Source organism: Liolophura sinensis, chromosome 7 (assembly GCF_032854445.1).
Source record: "Liolophura sinensis isolate JHLJ2023 chromosome 7, CUHK_Ljap_v2, whole genome shotgun sequence".
Lineage (NCBI taxonomy): Eukaryota > Metazoa > Mollusca > Polyplacophora > Chitonida > Chitonidae > Liolophura > Liolophura sinensis.
This window is the reverse complement of record NC_088301.1, coordinates 20,535,248-20,551,890: the sequence shown is the minus strand read 5'-3', so window position 1 is coordinate 20,551,890 and position 16,643 is coordinate 20,535,248. Positions and strand designations below refer to the sequence as shown.

At 40.1% G+C, this 16,643-nt stretch overlaps 2 protein-coding genes across 2 annotated transcripts; one reads left to right on the top strand and one right to left on the bottom strand.

Moving 5' to 3' along the window:
* The first annotated feature begins 652 nt into the window (after positions 1-652).
* LOC135470279 (cystinosin-like) lies at positions 653-13,380 on the top strand. The gene is made up of 9 exons (XM_064749122.1): positions 653-789; positions 1,330-1,414; positions 2,251-2,454; positions 5,330-5,470; positions 6,015-6,114; positions 8,731-8,850; positions 9,706-9,876; positions 10,782-10,899; positions 11,329-13,380. Exons 1-9 carry the CDS (start codon positions 732-734, stop codon positions 11,502-11,504), a joined length of 1,173 nt encoding a protein of 390 aa, XP_064605192.1. The 5' UTR covers positions 653-731; the 3' UTR covers positions 11,505-13,380.
* A 1,808-nt stretch (positions 13,381-15,188) lies between these two features.
* LOC135470720 (uncharacterized) lies at positions 15,189-16,436 on the bottom strand. Its single transcript, XM_064749756.1, has one exon. The coding sequence runs from the start codon at positions 16,434-16,436 to the stop codon at positions 15,189-15,191; it is 1,248 nt and encodes a 415-aa protein (XP_064605826.1).
* Between the last annotated feature and the right edge of the window lie 207 nt (positions 16,437-16,643).

The following is a 16,643-nucleotide window of genomic DNA, read 5'->3' as shown; positions in this document are numbered from 1 at the left end:
AATAGAGAAGAGGTGTGGCTGACATTGTTCGTCAAAATTTCGTTGACAATGAACAAAGAAAGCAGAAATTATACTGTACACCAGGAGATAAGGACTATATATGCTCGAATGTAGCTAAAACAAAAGGATAACGTGGGTAATTTTACTATTTACTTGTAAACAGTCTGAAAATATGTTTGTTTACATATTGTAAACACGTTTTCTCAGTTTTTCTGTACAGATCATTCTACCTCCATGCTCATTGTTAAAATCAGTGTCTTTAATGAATGTACGTCACTCTACAACCTTACACCAACCAATTCTCTACTATTCCCTTTTTATTTTCAATGTCATATCTGCGTAACTTTGCTGGACGACCACTGGGCGCCTAATGGAGCTGTGACAATCGCACGATCATCTGAGCAGAGGGTTGGTTGATTCAACTTGTTATATAAGCTTAACTGTTATTGGCATGGCTTCAGAAATGTATGGCGATAGTATGAAAACATGATCTTCTCAACATTTCGCTCTTATGCCATAAAGACTCAGAAGACTGACTTTCTCCCTGTCAACCTAGGAACTTCACCTGATCGCCGACATTTCCTACAGCGTTGTTGTTGTTGTAATCGTGGCGCCCCCTGGTGGTAGTACATAGTTTTCATCGGTCACATGATATAGACATGGCGAAAGTGACAGGAGTGTGTGAGCTACATGTAACTTGAAGATAGGAAAGAACACATGTGCGGACAAAAATGGGTGACCTCAGGAGAACAACGCGGTTGTTATGTTTTTGTTTGTGTTTGGGACAAGGTAGGTTTGAACACCTGGTTCTTTAAGGTTCTAACTTCTGCTTCAATAGCCTCTAATAGTGAACCCCGTACGTGTAGCTTACAATATTACACAGTAAACAATCCGGCATCTTTTAATACTTAGACCCAGGTAAAATGTTCGTTGTCGTCATTTTGAAGGCGAAAGTAACGGCTTTAGTAAAGTTACTGTGGAAGCCACATTACATTTATGCCAGGGAAATAACTTGCTCTGATAAAAACAAAAAAAGACAATGTCACGTAAATTAAATGTTGAAATGAAGTTATAGCAAGATCTTAATTAGTTGGCCATAAATTTACAAGATTCTTAATTAGGCCTAGAATGATTCATTTTTAAAGAAACTGGAACTAAATTAGACTATTTAACGGCATAAATGACACAGTTAAATTACCACCAAAGCGTGATGGAAAACAGAAACTGATACCGGTAGTTGTTTCACAATTCCCCCATATGCATGATACAGGTACAGACTGCGCATGTATGTCCACTATCTGCATCTTTTAATTGCTTTCATTTTCCCAGCTCTGTCAGATGTAACACTGAGTTTCTCAGTATCACAGCTTAGTCTTGAGGTGGGACATTATGCAACCTTCAACATCAGCCCAAGGTAATACAGATGTTTATAATAAAATGACGTGATATAACCTCAGTATGACCGAAGTAATGGTAAGCCATAATCATTCATTCTTTCAGAAGGTTGTAATTTGGTTAAGGAACCGCTTTGATGTGTGGTATGACGTATAGTATAGTGTGGGGACTGTTTATTTAATATGCTTAAGACATTAATTGTGATGTCTCCGCAAGAATGTCATAATGATTGATATACAGAATTAAATAAGCATAAGTTTTATTCATTATTTTTATTTGTTTTTTATTCAATGCATGCCTACATTGTAATAAACATGAAGTGTACATGTATACATGCAGTGATATGGATAAATTTTGCTTCTGGATTATAATCTTATCATCAGGCCATTTACATGTATTGTTGTGTACTTAATTTTCATGTTGTACTTAAAGAATACATGAACCACTTTGTCGATCTTTATTTCTTAATATGGAGTATATGATGTGGCCTAACATATAACAGTAAAAGAAGCTTCTCAACTGTCTTCTTTGGGCATGAAAAAGACCCCCAGATATTAATTGGCCTACTGTAGTGACATCAACGGTTTTGGCTGTCAAAACAACTTTATTAGGAGAGAGGGCCAATATTGGGAATGCTAAGTTGATCCAGTGTTCCCATTTAGTTCATTGATGACACCATTATTGAATATTTCTGACTATTGATGGGAAATTTGCGTAAAGTAGAGTGTTTATTAAGAAATATATAAAATGTACCTTAAATATGAGAAATTTTTTCTTGTTTACTTTTTAGCATATCCTTCTTCGTTTTGCTTAAAACCATACTCTTCACATTCTTGTACCTTTTCAATTTTTCAGTTCACAGTTAGCTGAGGATGCAGTTATTGACTTCACCTATCAGACTGGGGATACCATCAGTGATTTCACGTCAGGGCTGCTTGCCCCAGTACCTAATGTCACCATACTAGGTAACACATCAGAGGGAGTACCTATCAGCGTCCATGCCCTGGGGGCAGGAGCCATCATTCTAGGTGTCAATACTTCATCAGAGGAAATTGATCAGTAAGTGTGATGTGCAAGTGGTTTAACCACATTTTATGTCATGAAAAGTACATAAATGGGGAGAAGTGTGCCACACTCTTGTGTGCCAAAACTGACAGCTCATGTACTTGCTGAGTGTGACGTGCCGACTATTCATTATTTTGCACAATTCCTTAATATTGTCGTGTGTATTTTTAAACATCACCCCAGTGACCTGTGTACTTGCTGATTGTGACATGCAGTCTTCAAATTATTTCCCATAATTCCTTAGTATTACCTTGTGTATTTTTATTACCATCGCCCCAGTGACTTGTGTTGTTGCTGATTGTGGCAAATTATATCCCATAATTCCTTAGTATCACCTTGTGTATTTTTATTACCATCGCCCCAGTGACTTGTGTTGTTGCTGATTGTGGCAAATTATATCCCATAATTCCTTAGTATCACCTTGTGTATTTTTATTACCATCACCCCAGTGACTTGTGTTGTTGCTGATTGTTGCATATTATTTCCCATAATTACTTAGTATCACCTTATATATTTTTATTACCATTGCCCCAGTGATTTGTGTTGTTGCTGATTGTGGCAAATTATTTCCCATAATTACTTGGTATCACCTTGTGTATTTTTATTACCATTGCCCAAGTGATTTGTGTTGTTGCTGATTGTGGCAAATTATTTCCCATAATTACTTAGTATCACCTTGTGTATTTTTATTACCATTGCCCCAGTCACTTGTGTTGTTGCTGATTGTGGCATATTATTTCCCATAATTACTTAGTATCACCTTGTGTATTTTTATTACCATCGCCCCAGTGACTTGTGTTGTTGCTGATTGTGGCATATTATTTCCCATAATTACTTAGTATCACCTTGTGTATTTTTATTACCATCGCCCCAGTGACTTGTGTTGTTGCTGATTGTGGCATATTATTTCCCATAATTACTTAGTATCGCCTTGTGTATTTTTATTACCATCGCCCCAGTGACTTGTGTTGTTGCTGATTGTGGCATATTATTTCCCATAATTACTTAGTATCACCTTGTGTATTTTTATTACCATCGCCCCAGTGACTTGTGTTGTTGCTGATTGTGGCATATTATTTCCCATAATTACTTAGTATCACCTTGTGTATTTTTATTACCATCGCCCCAGTGACTTGTGTTGTTGCTGATTGTGGCATATTATTTCCCATAATTACTTAGTATCACCTTATATATTTTTATTACCATTGCCCCAGTGACCTGTGTACATACTGAATTTGATATGCAGGCTGTAAATTATTTTCCATAATATTTTAGTATCGCCTTGTGTATTTTTATTACCGTCACACTTATGACCTTTGCACTTGCGGATTGTGACAAGCAAGCTACAAACTATTTCCCATAATTCCTCAGTATTGCCTTGTGTATTTTTAACGTCGCTCCAGTGACCTATCAGACCATGTACTTGCTGATTGTGACGTGCAGGCTTCAAATCCTTTCCCATAATTCCTCAGTATCATCTTGTGTATTTTTAGTCACATGACCTGAGTGGCCTTATATCAGACCAGAGGGAGTACAGACTGGTGAACTACCATATAAATGTAGTGGCAAACTTTTCTCTGTTTGTGTAATTCTGGTGTCCAATAGTCATAGATAAAGACAGCAATAGAAATACATGCAAACAAGTTTCCTTGGTAACAAGTGACAGTGTACATGGTAATATTTAGAGGGGAATAATTTGGAAATGATAATTTGGATTCTTTTTCACTTGGAGGCCTGTTAAAGGAAAAAAAGATTGTTACAACAAAGCCTACATTTTTGTATATGTTTCTGTAGAACAAAGCTAGTGTTTAGAATGCCAAACAAACTCGTGGTGTGATAATTAGCAAATTAACGTGAATGAAATTCCTGTGCTGGAAAGTTATGGGAGCAGATATTGTTTGTGTAAGAGTTATCATTGACAAATCTAATACACAGTATGATGAAATTACTTGGGCCCTTATATAAAAACAGATAACAGCTGACTTGAAATTAATATTGCACGGAAGAATTGAAATTGGGGCAGTACGATTGGTCAGAAATAGTAGACTGGGTCATGGGTGCTAAATAAATTCTTGTTAACATGTAAACATATGGAGCTTCTATGTCACAGTTCAAAAATAATCATATGAATATTCATGAGGAGTGCATATATAGGTGTGCTTATACATTTCTGTGCCTTCTAGCTTTGTTCTGCACTTATGAGTTGTATTGCATTGGCATTCTCTTCTTAAAACTGGTTTTGGTTGCTCTTTAAAGTGAGCAGGTTTTTTAGTTGGCTTGCGAAGGTCTGTGATTTGTGTTAGGCACTTGGGTTTCTACCACCCATAAACCGCTGTCAAATAAGTGAAAAATTCTTGAACGAGGTATTAAGATTTAAATACCAATCAACCAGTAATGAATCAGTTAATCTTCATTGCTAACAGCATTTATGCTTGTGTGAACACACGACCATTCTACATTCTGTAAATCCTACAGTTCCTTTTTTCCATCTGCTGCATTTGATTAATGCTTTAGAATGTCACCTAAAACCACAAGATTCACGAAAATATAAAAAGTTTTCAGTATTTGTACCAGCATTCATAAGACTTTTAACCTGGGCTTAAAACAAGATCAGATCCAACCAACTTATGCTGCGCCTGCTTGGAGACATATTTTGGCATGCCCTGTCTGTAAGTGATGTGATCTCATGGCATTAAATTACCTGTGTATTAAAGTGATTGTGGTACTTCTGGATTTTCTGAAAAAAAAAACATTGCAAAATAAGATGAGTTGATTGTCAGGTGATATTAAGCCCATCAAGAGGTAGCAGAGTGGAGGTAAGGAGATAAGATTTCATAGACGCATTAAGTTTTTGTGTCTGTCTTTGCAGTGCTGATGACACTTTTGTGAGGATTGATATAGTACACAATAGCATTGTGGTCACCGTCAGTGCTGTCATAGGATGGCTCTACTTCGTGGCATGGTCCGTCTCATTCTACCCCCAGGTTATAGAGAACTTCAGACGCAAAAGGTAAGATTTGGTCAAACGCAGACAGTAATCTTTTACACTTATATGTATGTATGTATGCTACATTGATCAGTAAAGAGATACTTGTTTTAAAAATTGATGCTATTTTCGGAATAAGTAAGTTAGGCTTATAAACTGGTATAAAATTGTGGATTTATTTCCCCCCCAGTTTTGGATGAAATTTACTGGTATATAAGGCTGGAAACGATTGCTCTTGTAGCTCTTGTAGAAACTTTATACGAGTACAAAGCTGATTGCTCATGTTTCTTGATGTTTGTACGAGTCCATAATCACAAAAATTAACTCGCTCAAAGTACCTATAATAGGGATTCCAGGAGAATCTTTATTGTAAACACCTAATTGTTCAGGTGTTATCAAGTAAAATGATCATTATGCATTGTAATTCACACTTCAGAACAATACTGCTTACCTGGTTTTAAAAATGTTTTTGAAGTGTGCTGTACTTTTTATTTTTCAAGAAAACTAATAAGACAACAAAGAAAAAAAACCAGCTAGATCTGTAGCATAACCTGCTGTTTATTTACAGTGTAGTGGGCCTGAACTTTGATTACCTTGGCCTTAACCTGACTGGCTTTATCTCCTACTCTGTGTTCAATGTGGGCCTCTACTGGTTTCCTGAAATCCAGGTGAGTGAATGGTAGTGATGATCATACAGGTAGAGAATTACAGGTAAATCAGGACAGGCTGTCATCATCATGCAGGTTCAAAATTACACTAAATGATCTAAAAGTTCGCCAATAAAAGTACATTTGTAGAGACAAATAAATGTCACAGAATGTTATTTTGATGCTGAAACTTACAATTTTCCAGTAAAATATCATCTCGTGTTCAAAGCAAACCTCAAAACACCTTTCTAAACTCAGTAGAAGTCTCAGAATCAGGAAAAATGGGCAAGTTAGTCATGGACGAAATTTAGGGTCATTTAGGATATGTAAGGAAACGTCATCACCATGGATATCCAGAAATGTAGGTAGGTATACAAGATGTCATCAACATGTATTGTCAAAACTACAGGTAAGTTGATACATTGTCATCATTATGTATGTACGTTCAGAAACACAGGTAAGTGGATAGATCGTCTTCATGGTGTAGATGTAGATTCAGAAACACAGGTAAGTGCATAGACTGTCATCATTATGTACATTCAGAAGTATAGGTTTGTGTACAAGATGTCATCAACCCGTAGTTTCAGATATACAGGTAAGTGGATAGATCGTCATCATGGTGTAGATGTAGATTCGGAAACACAGGTAAGTGCATATACAGTCATCATCATGTACATTCAGAAGTATACGTTGGTGTACAAGAGGTCATCAACCCGTCGTTTCAGATATACAGGTAAGTGGATAGATCGTCATCATGGTGTAGATGTAGATTCAGAAACACAGGTAAGTGGATAGACTGTCATCATTATGTATGTACATTCAGAAACACAGGTAAATGCATAGACTGTCATCATTATGTATGTACATTCAGAAACACAGGTAAGTGCATAGACTGTCATCATTATGTACATTCAGAAGTATAGGTTGGTGTACAAGACGTCATCAACCCGTAGTTTCAGATATACAGGTAAGTGGATAGATCGTCATCATGGTGTAGATGTAGATTCGGAAACACAGGTAAGTGCATATACAGTCATCATCATGTACATCAGAAGTATACGTTGGTGTACAAGAGGTCATCAACCCGTCGTTTCAGATATACAGGTAAGTGGATAGATCGTCATCATGGTGTAGATGTAGATTCAGAAACACAGGTAAGTGGATAGACTGTCATCATTATGTATGTACATTCAGAAACACAGGTAAGTGCATAGACTGTCATCATTATGTACATTCAGAAGTATAGGTTTGTGTACAAGATGTCATCAACCCGTAGTTTCAGATATACAGGTAAGTGGATAGATCGTCATCATGGTGTAGATGTAGATTTGGAAACCACAGGTAAGTGCATAGACTGTCATTAATATGTACAGTCAGAGGTATAGGTTGGTGTACAAGATCTCATCAACCCGTAGTTTCAGATATACAGGTAAGTGGATAGATCATCATCATGGTGTAGATGTAGATTCGGAAACACAGGTAAGTGCATAGACTGTCATCATTATGTATGTACATTCAGAAACACAGGTAAGTGCATAGACTGTCATCATTATGTACACTCAGAAGTATAGGTTGGTGTACAAGACGTCATCAACCCGTAGTTTCAGATATACAGGGTAAGTGGATAGATCGTCATCATGGTGTAGATGTAGATCTGAAACACAAGTAAGTGCATAGACTGTCATCATTATGTACATTCAGAAACACAGGTAAGTGCATAGACTGTCATCATTATGTATGTACATTCAGAAACACAGGTAAGTGCATAGACTGTCATCATTATGTACATTCAGAGTATAGGTTGGTGTACAAGATGTCATCAGCCTGTAGTTTCAGATATACAGGTAAGTGGATAGATCGTCATCATGGTGTAGATGTAGATTCAGAAACACAGGTAAGTGGATAGACTGTCATCATTATGTATGTACATTCAGAAACACAGGTAAGTGCATAGACTGTCATCATTATGTACATTCAGAAGTATAGGTTTGTATACAAGATGTCATCAGCCTGTAGTTTCAGATATACAGGTAAGTGGATAGATCGTCATCATGGTGTAGATGTAGATTCGGAAACACAGGTAAGTGCATAGACTGTCATCATTATGTATGTACATTCAGAAACACTAGTAAGTGCATAGACTGTCATCATTATGTACATTCAGAAGTATAGGTTTGTATACAAGATGTCATCAACCCGTAGTTTCAGATATACAGGTAAGTCGATAGATCGTCATCATGGTGCTAGATGTAGATTCGGAAACACAGGTAAATACATAACATGTACGTTCAGAAGTATAGGTTGGTGTACAAGATCTCATCAACCCGTAGTTTCAGATATACAGGTGAGTTGATTCTCATTATGATGTACACGTAAACTCAGAATGGGATACACCAACCTAACTAGTCCCCTATTCTAAACGATCGACCTGCTATGTGCCACCATCGCACATGTGAAAATTCCTGAGTATGGCGCTAAGTGACAATCAGAAGGAGCCCCCCCAACACACACACACACACAATAAATAAATAAACAAAACCTGGTTCAGGGGTTCAGAACTGTTCACATAAAAAATATGTATTCCCCAAACCTCCTAACTGCCTGTGTCTAACTTTTCATTGGTTCATTCTACTCCAGGCACAGTATGAAGCTCTGCACCCACGGGGACAGATTCCAGTGCAGTTAAATGATGTGATCTTCGCCCTACATGCGCTGCTGCTCACTGTCATTACCATATCACAGTGCTTCTGCTTTGAGGTTTGTACTCTGCCATTGCCCCACCCCACCTCCAGTGTGTGGCTTCATTGTAAATTTAACAATGTAATTTGCAGGTGGATTTTGATGTGTTTTCTGTCCAGTCTATTTTACTCCACAGTCTCAGACTCTTGGTCAATTTGTCAGTAATCGAATCGTGTGTGCTGTTTGTGTGATTTACTATTCCGAATTTGTTAAGCGGTTCTGAGTATATAAAAAATACCCACTAACGAAGTACAAGTATATGTGGCCATTCTAAAGGGTTTTACAATCCATGTATCGTGAATGTTGTCACTAACTGACTTAATAACTCGGACCGCTTTCTTGCATACTTGTAAAATTGATGTTGTTGCTTCATTCAAGGATGTGAATATGTTTGATCAAATTCGACTATTCACAGGAAAATAGCACAAACGCTGTTTCACACGATTTGTAGCATTTGACAAATAGCACCGGTTGGACGGGACTAATATAATATAGCCTTGTTCATACGATTAGATTTGTCCTATCGACTCGAAGAATTCGAAAAGAAGAATAGAAATAAGAAAAGTCAGTTTTATAAGCCGAGATCAAACGATGCTATTTGTCCAATGTGATTTGTACAATGTGACAAATAGCATGCAGTATCGCATGTCCTATCTCCATTGGACTGGTGTACTCGAAAATCGATACGCAACGCAGTTTTATACTTGACATATTTTTTATAGACTAGTTAAATTCCACGGTTGACACCGTTGGAACGCCGCATTTTAAAAGAAATTCTACTAAGATTACCTTCATTTGTGCTTTTCAATGTAGATCATTTGTCAGTAAATCAGTCGGGAAATGATTCATTTATTCTGTCCTGTTGCGTTACAGAGAGGTGGTCAGAGGGTCTCCCGGGTGTGTATAGTCATTTTGATCTCTGCCTGGTCATTTGTGTTGATCTCTCTCTTTGTCACCATTGGCAAGAAAATCACCTGGCTTGAATACCTGTACTTTTTCTCCTTTGTCAAGTTGGGAGTAACCTTGATTAAATATGTACCTCAGGTGAGTTTTCTTGCTTACTTTACTTACCAACCTGTGGATGCGCCTGAGTTTCCCTAGCCGGGTTTCCTCCCATCATAATGCTGGTCGCCGTTGTAAAAGAGAAATATTATTCCTGAGTACACAGTGAAACATCAATGAAATCAATACAGGAAATATTTGTTTAGTGTTTAAGAACGTGAATGTACATGTATACGTACTCAAAGATTACCAAAATGCAGTCGTAGTCATTTTGATGATGTTGATTAGGTTTGGGGATGAGTGAAACCCCGGGTCCAGTTGTTCGAAAGTGTATTCCCTAATACTGGTGTTTTATAATTAAATTTTAACCAAATTCATCGGCCAGTGCAATTCTCCAAACCCAATGGCGTTCTAGTTCAGCAGGTGATCTTTCAGCAATCTCGATCTTACACCCACCTGCTGATGGACTTGTGTTTCCCCTGAGGCTCTGCCCGTTTCCTCCCGCCATACTGCTGGCCGTCATCGTGAAATGCTCTCGAGTACGGCATAAACACCAATCGGATAAATAAATTATTATCTTTATCCCTTACTGGCCTCGATAGCACAGCTGTTAGAGCGTCCATTAGGGGAGCGGTAGATCCAGGGTCAATCCTTAGTCGGGTCACACATAAGACTTTAAAAGAGGAAGTTGTAGCTTCTTCGCTTGGAGTTCAGCATTAAGGGGATAGTGCAACAATTGTTTGACCCATGTCAGTATAATGGCTCTGGCGGGGCAGCTAACTTGCCTTCGGTCAGTCGTCTCAGTGAAGCTGGAAATCCGTCCTTTAACAAGCAGGCACATTACACCTACATGCACTCTAGGGACTCCTTCATTGTTATGTGACTCAGAAATTGTTAAGTACGACGTTAAACCCCAAACACTAACTTACTCAATCTTTACTCCCTAGGCCTGGATGAATTACAGAAGAAAGAGTACAGTGGGCTGGAGTATAGGGAATGTGTTGTTAGATTTTACAGGTGGTTCCCTCAGTATGTTACAGATGTTTCTGCTAGCCTATAATAATGGTGAGTATACCAAGTCATTTCTCTGTACATATAAACAGTTATATTGCAAGTGCTAATTTTTGGTGAAATGATGAAGTTGTTTGGAAGGTAATTATTAGGAATATTTGAACGAAACACGATTTTTTGTACTGACAACAGTAAAGAAAGGACTTGACAATTGGTAACATTGTGTGACTGTATACAACTGTAATTTGGCACTTACTGGTGAGCAGCACTTTGGCAGCAGACCTCTCCCCCCCCCCCCCCAAAAAAAAAATAGCTACAAGTAATAATTTTTCTGGCAGAGAATTCGATGATTGATGGTCAAATATCAAATTAGAAACCTTACAAGACTTATCAATAACTTTTTAAAAAAGTTTTGTTGGCCGTTCAGAATATGTTATAACTGTTCAGAATATGTTATATTGTATTGACTTATTTCATTCACAGATGACTGGGGCTCGTTGTTTGGTAACCCCACCAAATTCGGATTGGGCCTGTTCTCAGTGCTATTTGATTTGCTGTTTATCACACAGCACTATATCCTGTATCGCCATAAACAGCCGTATGAGGGAGTCCAAGTCAACGAGAAGTCCCCGCTAATTAATCCAGTTCCAAGCGCATAACAGTAGCGGAACAGGGACAGGTGTACCTCTTCCCGCTTCAGGGCGACTCGGTTCTAGGCTGACATGACCATTGTTCTATTGCAGTCATTCTGAACAAAAATATGGCCGCATGATGCCGTTTTATTTTTGTTTCGCTCAGTATTAAATAACGTGTTAACTCTACAATTACGGTAAGTATTCATTATCAATTGTGGCTTCAATTTCCTCCAGATTTTCACATTTTAGGACAATAATCCAGGAGGTATGGCTGAGTGAAAACTGCGAGAAATCGGTAATCACAGTTCACGCTCTTTGTGCTGCAAACGGTGGACATTCGGTACTGAGTGCTGCGATTATTGATCACTCTGTCTAAAGTGCGAAAATCTCGTGGAAACTGAAGTCACAGTTGATAATGAATACTTGCCCTAATTGTTGAGTCAACACGTTATTTAATGCTGGGGAAAAACAATATAAATTTACTTAGCGCGTTTATATTTGTTTTGAGTATATATAATGAGTTAAATACGTCGCTAAACGTCACCACAAAGGCAGGAACGAAAAATATGCGCTGAATCGACCATTGTCCTCTTGCAATTAATGAGTAAAATAAGTCGCCAAATCGTCCACTAAACGTCATCGCAAAGGCAGGAGCGAACAGTATACTGGGCAGCTTTGGTGTAAACTACATTAGACGGTAACGTTTCACTATTACATGATTACTGTAATATGAACTTTACACATGACTTATACAATTAAAGCGGGATCACTCCACAGCATAGAACAATGTTAAAAGAACAGCTAGTGTTCAAATACAAGTTTTGTTTTTACTTTTTAACTTGATTTTCTTGATGCTTTAATTATACAATTTTGCAACACATTAATTTGGTTGAGGTTGACGTGATATCTTTTCAAATCCGGGGAAATTGGGACTTTGTGTGCAACATTTTTTTATACATGCCCATTGAGTTGGGGCGGAATCGTTTTTATGTTAAATGTGATGACAATACTGCATTTTTAGTAATTCTAGACTAGTGACGTCTAATATATTCCTTAATCTGCTTAACCCATGATGCTATGGGACGTGTAATTTGCTCCTAAAAATATATACATGAGCAGTTAAAATAAAAAAAGCTGAGGAAAGTTGTCCATATTTTACTGGTTAGTGCGACCATTTGCTTACTAGCACACAGTCCTGACTGCTCTGGTTTTACTCTCTCTGTTGTAATCTTTAATCTTAATCTTTCATACTTAATCATTTTTAACATGCAGGGAAAATCTTAATACTGTATTGTATTTGGTTCTCATGTGTTAATATTCACATATAAATTATATTACTGAGAAAAAGCGGCATGGGAAATGCACGGCAGTTTATCTTGTTTGTGCTGAACATTCCACTCAACAATTTACTAACTTATAATTTCTATCCTTTTACCAGAATTACGGATTATATTAAAAAATAAACAAAACAACACTAGATCAAATGTGTAGTTGAAGCGATAAAGTAGTATCCCACATAAAGCGTACCTATTTATTTTTATGAGGTTTATAGACAAAATGTTGCATTTTACAGTGAGCTAAACGTGCACATTGACAAAACCGAAAGCGCCATTATATTATCAATTTTAACCAATCGGGAGCGACGATTGCACGTGTTCCCGTTAACGTTTGTAACCGTTTTCTGCCTGTGCGTGCGGTACGCAGTTAGGGATTTCGCCGGTGTTTAAAGGTATATTAATGAGTGTCTTACCCCTTATCATGTAATAAGCGAGACGATTAAATGGTTCGGGTAGCCCTACATATTGTGTACGACAAAGAGCTCAGTCTGTAAATGTGGACAATTTATTTTTGTGCTGGATAGTATTTTCCATTTCTACGGAACTATATAGCATGCTTATGCAAAGGCCCTCGTCTAAAGGGTGTGTCACAGAAACACATGCCTTGTTAATACGTTAAGAAATCCTTGAATGTGCAGATTTTTTTTTAGATTTCTCCTCAAGGATGAAAATAGATACTTAAATATCATTTACTTAATCAATTAGGCCAGGCGTACATGTACTTTAAAGAATTATATTTGGCTGCTTAAAACTATTCTTTAAAGATTAGAACTGTCACAAAATTTATAAATGAGTATGCTTATGCATGCCACGCCTCTTCAGATCGAGCTATCGGAGTTGTACGTTGTATTTAAATAAAATATTTAAAGTAGACCTCTTAATAATATTTCATTTTGTTAAAAAGATTTATAACTATTTTTTAAAGTGTATTTTGGTTCTGTCCTGCGAAATGCTCAAAGTAAATCAGCATAAAATATATTATATCCTGTTTTTTTTTTCTTGTTTGCTTTTGCGTTAAAATGTGTTCCAGATTAGTTCGCTCTTATTGTTCGTGCGCTCGACATTAGTAGCCAGAGCCAGACCAGAGCGGTTTTCTCCTAACATAAACATCAGTCTTACAGCAACCATATGAAAGTGAAATAATCCTGGCGGCGTGAAAATAATTCTAGAAAATATCAACATAAGAATACATCACAGACTGATTTCCGTCCCCCGGCACTAGCTGGTTTCCATTCCCCGAATCCAGCTGGTTTCCAACCCCGGAGACTCGTTGGGTTCCATCCCAGAAGATTGGTTTTCATCCCCCGACTCTCGCTGGCGTATATCCCTGGAACCTGACTGGTTTCCATTCTCCGACTCCAGCTTTATTCCATCCCCAGAGACTGGCTGGATTCCATTTCCCGACTCTGGCTGGCTTCGATCCCTGGAGACTGGCTGGTTTCCATCCCCAGATATTGGTTGATTTCCGTTTCCGACTCTGACTGGTTTCTATCGCCTGAGACTGGCTGGTTTCCATTCCCCGGCTCCGGCTGGTTTCCACCCCCGGAGACTGGTTGGCTTCCATTCCCGGACGTCGGCTGGTTTCCATGCGTGAAGACTGGCTGCGTTCCATCCTTGAAGACTGACTGGTTTCCATCCCCGGAGGCTGGCTGGTTTCTATCACCAGAGATTGGTTGGTTTCCTTTCCCCAACTCAGCCTGGTTTCCATCCACGGAGACTGGCTGGTTTCCATCCCCGGAGATTGGCTGGTTTCTATCCCCGGAGATTGGCTGGTTTCCATACCCCGACTCAGGCTGGAATCCATCCCTAGAAACTGGCTGGTTTCCATTCCCAGAGATTGGCTGGTTTTCATTCCCCGACCCCGGCTGGCTTCCTTCCCCGGAGACTGGCTGGTTTCCATTCCCCGTCCCCGGTTGGCTTCCTTCCCCGGAGACTGGCTGGTTTCCATCCCCGGAGGCTGGCTGGTTTTTATTCCCCGACCGCGGCTGACTTCGATCCTCGGAGACTGGCTGGTTTCCATCCCAGGATATTGGCTGGTTTTGATTCTCCGACTCCTCCCCGGAGACTGGCTGGTGTCCTTCCCCAGGGACTGGCTGGTTTCCTTCCCCGGAGACTGGCTCGTTATCATTCTCCAGCTCATCCTCGGATACTGAGTGGTTTTCATCCCCGAAGACTGTCTGGTTTTCCATCCCGAAGACTAACTGGTTTCCATCTCCTAACTCCGGCTGGCTTCGATCCCTGCAGACCGACTGATTTTCATCCTTGACGAATGACTCGCTTCCATTCCCCGACTCCGGCTGGCTTCGATCCGTGGAGACTGGTTGATTACCACACCCGGAGACTGGCTGGTTCCTATCCCTTGACTCCAGCTTTATTCCATCCCCAGAGACTGGCTGGATTCCATTTCCCGACTCTGGCTGGCTTCGATCCCTGGAGACTGGCTGGTTTCCATCCCCAGATATTGGTTGATTTCCGTTTCCGACTCTGACTGGTTTCTATCGCCTGAGACTGGCTGGTTTCCATTCCCCGGCTCCGGCTGGTTTCCACCCCCGGAGACTGGTTGGCTTCCATTCCCGGACGTCGGCTGGTTTCCATGCGTGAAGACTGGCTGCGTTCCATCCTTGAAGACTGACTGGTTTCCATCCCCGGAGGCTGGCTGGTTTCTATCACCAGAGATTGGTTGGTTTCCTTTCCCCAACTCAGCCTGGTTTCCATCCACGGAGACTGGCTGGTTTCCATCCCCGGAGATTGGCTGGTTTCTATCCCCGGAGATTGGCTGGTTTCCATACCCCGACTCAGGCTGGAATCCATCCCTAGAAACTGGCTGGTTTCCATTCCCAGAGATTGGCTGGTTTTCATTCCCCGACCCCGGCTGGCTTCCTTCCCCGGAGACTGGCTGGTTTCCATTCCCCGTCCCCGGTTGGCTTCCTTCCCCGGAGACTGGCTGGTTTCCATCCCCGGAGGCTGGCTGGTTTTTATTCCCCGACCGCGGCTGACTTCGATCCTCGGAGACTGGCTGGTTTCCATCCCAGGATATTGGCTGGTTTTGATTCTCCGACTCCTCCCCGGAGACTGGCTGGTGTCCTTCCCCAGGGACTGGCTGGTTTCCTTCCCCGGAGACTGGCTCGTTATCATTCTCCAGCTCATCCTCGGATACTGAGTGGTTTTCATCCCCGAAGACTGTCTGGTTTTCCATCCCGAAGACTAACTGGTTTCCATCTCCTAACTCCGGCTGGCTTCGATCCCTGCAGACCGACTGATTTTCATCCTTGACGAATGACTCGCTTCCATTCCCCGACTCCGGCTGGCTTCGATCCGTGGAGACTGGTTGATTACCACACCCGGAGACTGGCTGGTTCCTATCCCTTGACTCCGGCTGGTTTCCATCCCCAGAGGCTGGCTGGTTTCCATCCCCTGACACCAGTTGGTTTCCAACCTTCGACTCCGGCGGGTTTTCACCCCCCGACTCCGGCTGGTTTCCATCCCTTACATCCGGCTGGTTTCTATCCCCGGAGATTGGCCACTTTCCATCTCCATAGTCTAGTTGTTTTCCGTTCATGGAATCTGGTTGACTTTCACCCCCAATAAAAGTCTGACTTATTTTCACATCCGTACTCATTTCCACCACAATTAAACCCGCTTGATTTCTACTTGAAGGTTGCACTATTCCTTTACTACTAGGACAGGCATATATATATATATATATATATATATATATATATATATATATATATACACTTCAGATTACAACGAAGCACCCTTTCCGTCGTCCCGGGAGTCGTCTCCCGAACGCGACTGATTATGTCGATTATAACGCCTCATATAC

Excerpts from the sequence above, each read along its gene's own strand:
- LOC135470279 (XM_064749122.1), top strand. The coding sequence starts at position 732 with ATGGGTGACCTCAGGAGAACAACGCGGTTGTTATGTTTTTGTTTGTGT. Across the intron at positions 8,851-9,705 it reads CACAGTGCTTCTGCTTTGAG|AGAGGTGGTCAGAGGGTCTC; the intron begins GTTTGTACTCTG and ends GTTGCGTTACAG. Across the intron at positions 9,877-10,781 it reads TGATTAAATATGTACCTCAG|GCCTGGATGAATTACAGAAG; the intron begins GTGAGTTTTCTT and ends TTTACTCCCTAG.
- LOC135470720 (XM_064749756.1), bottom strand. The coding sequence starts at position 16,436 with ATGAGTACGGATGTGAAAATAAGTCAGACTTTTATTGGGGGTGAAAGT.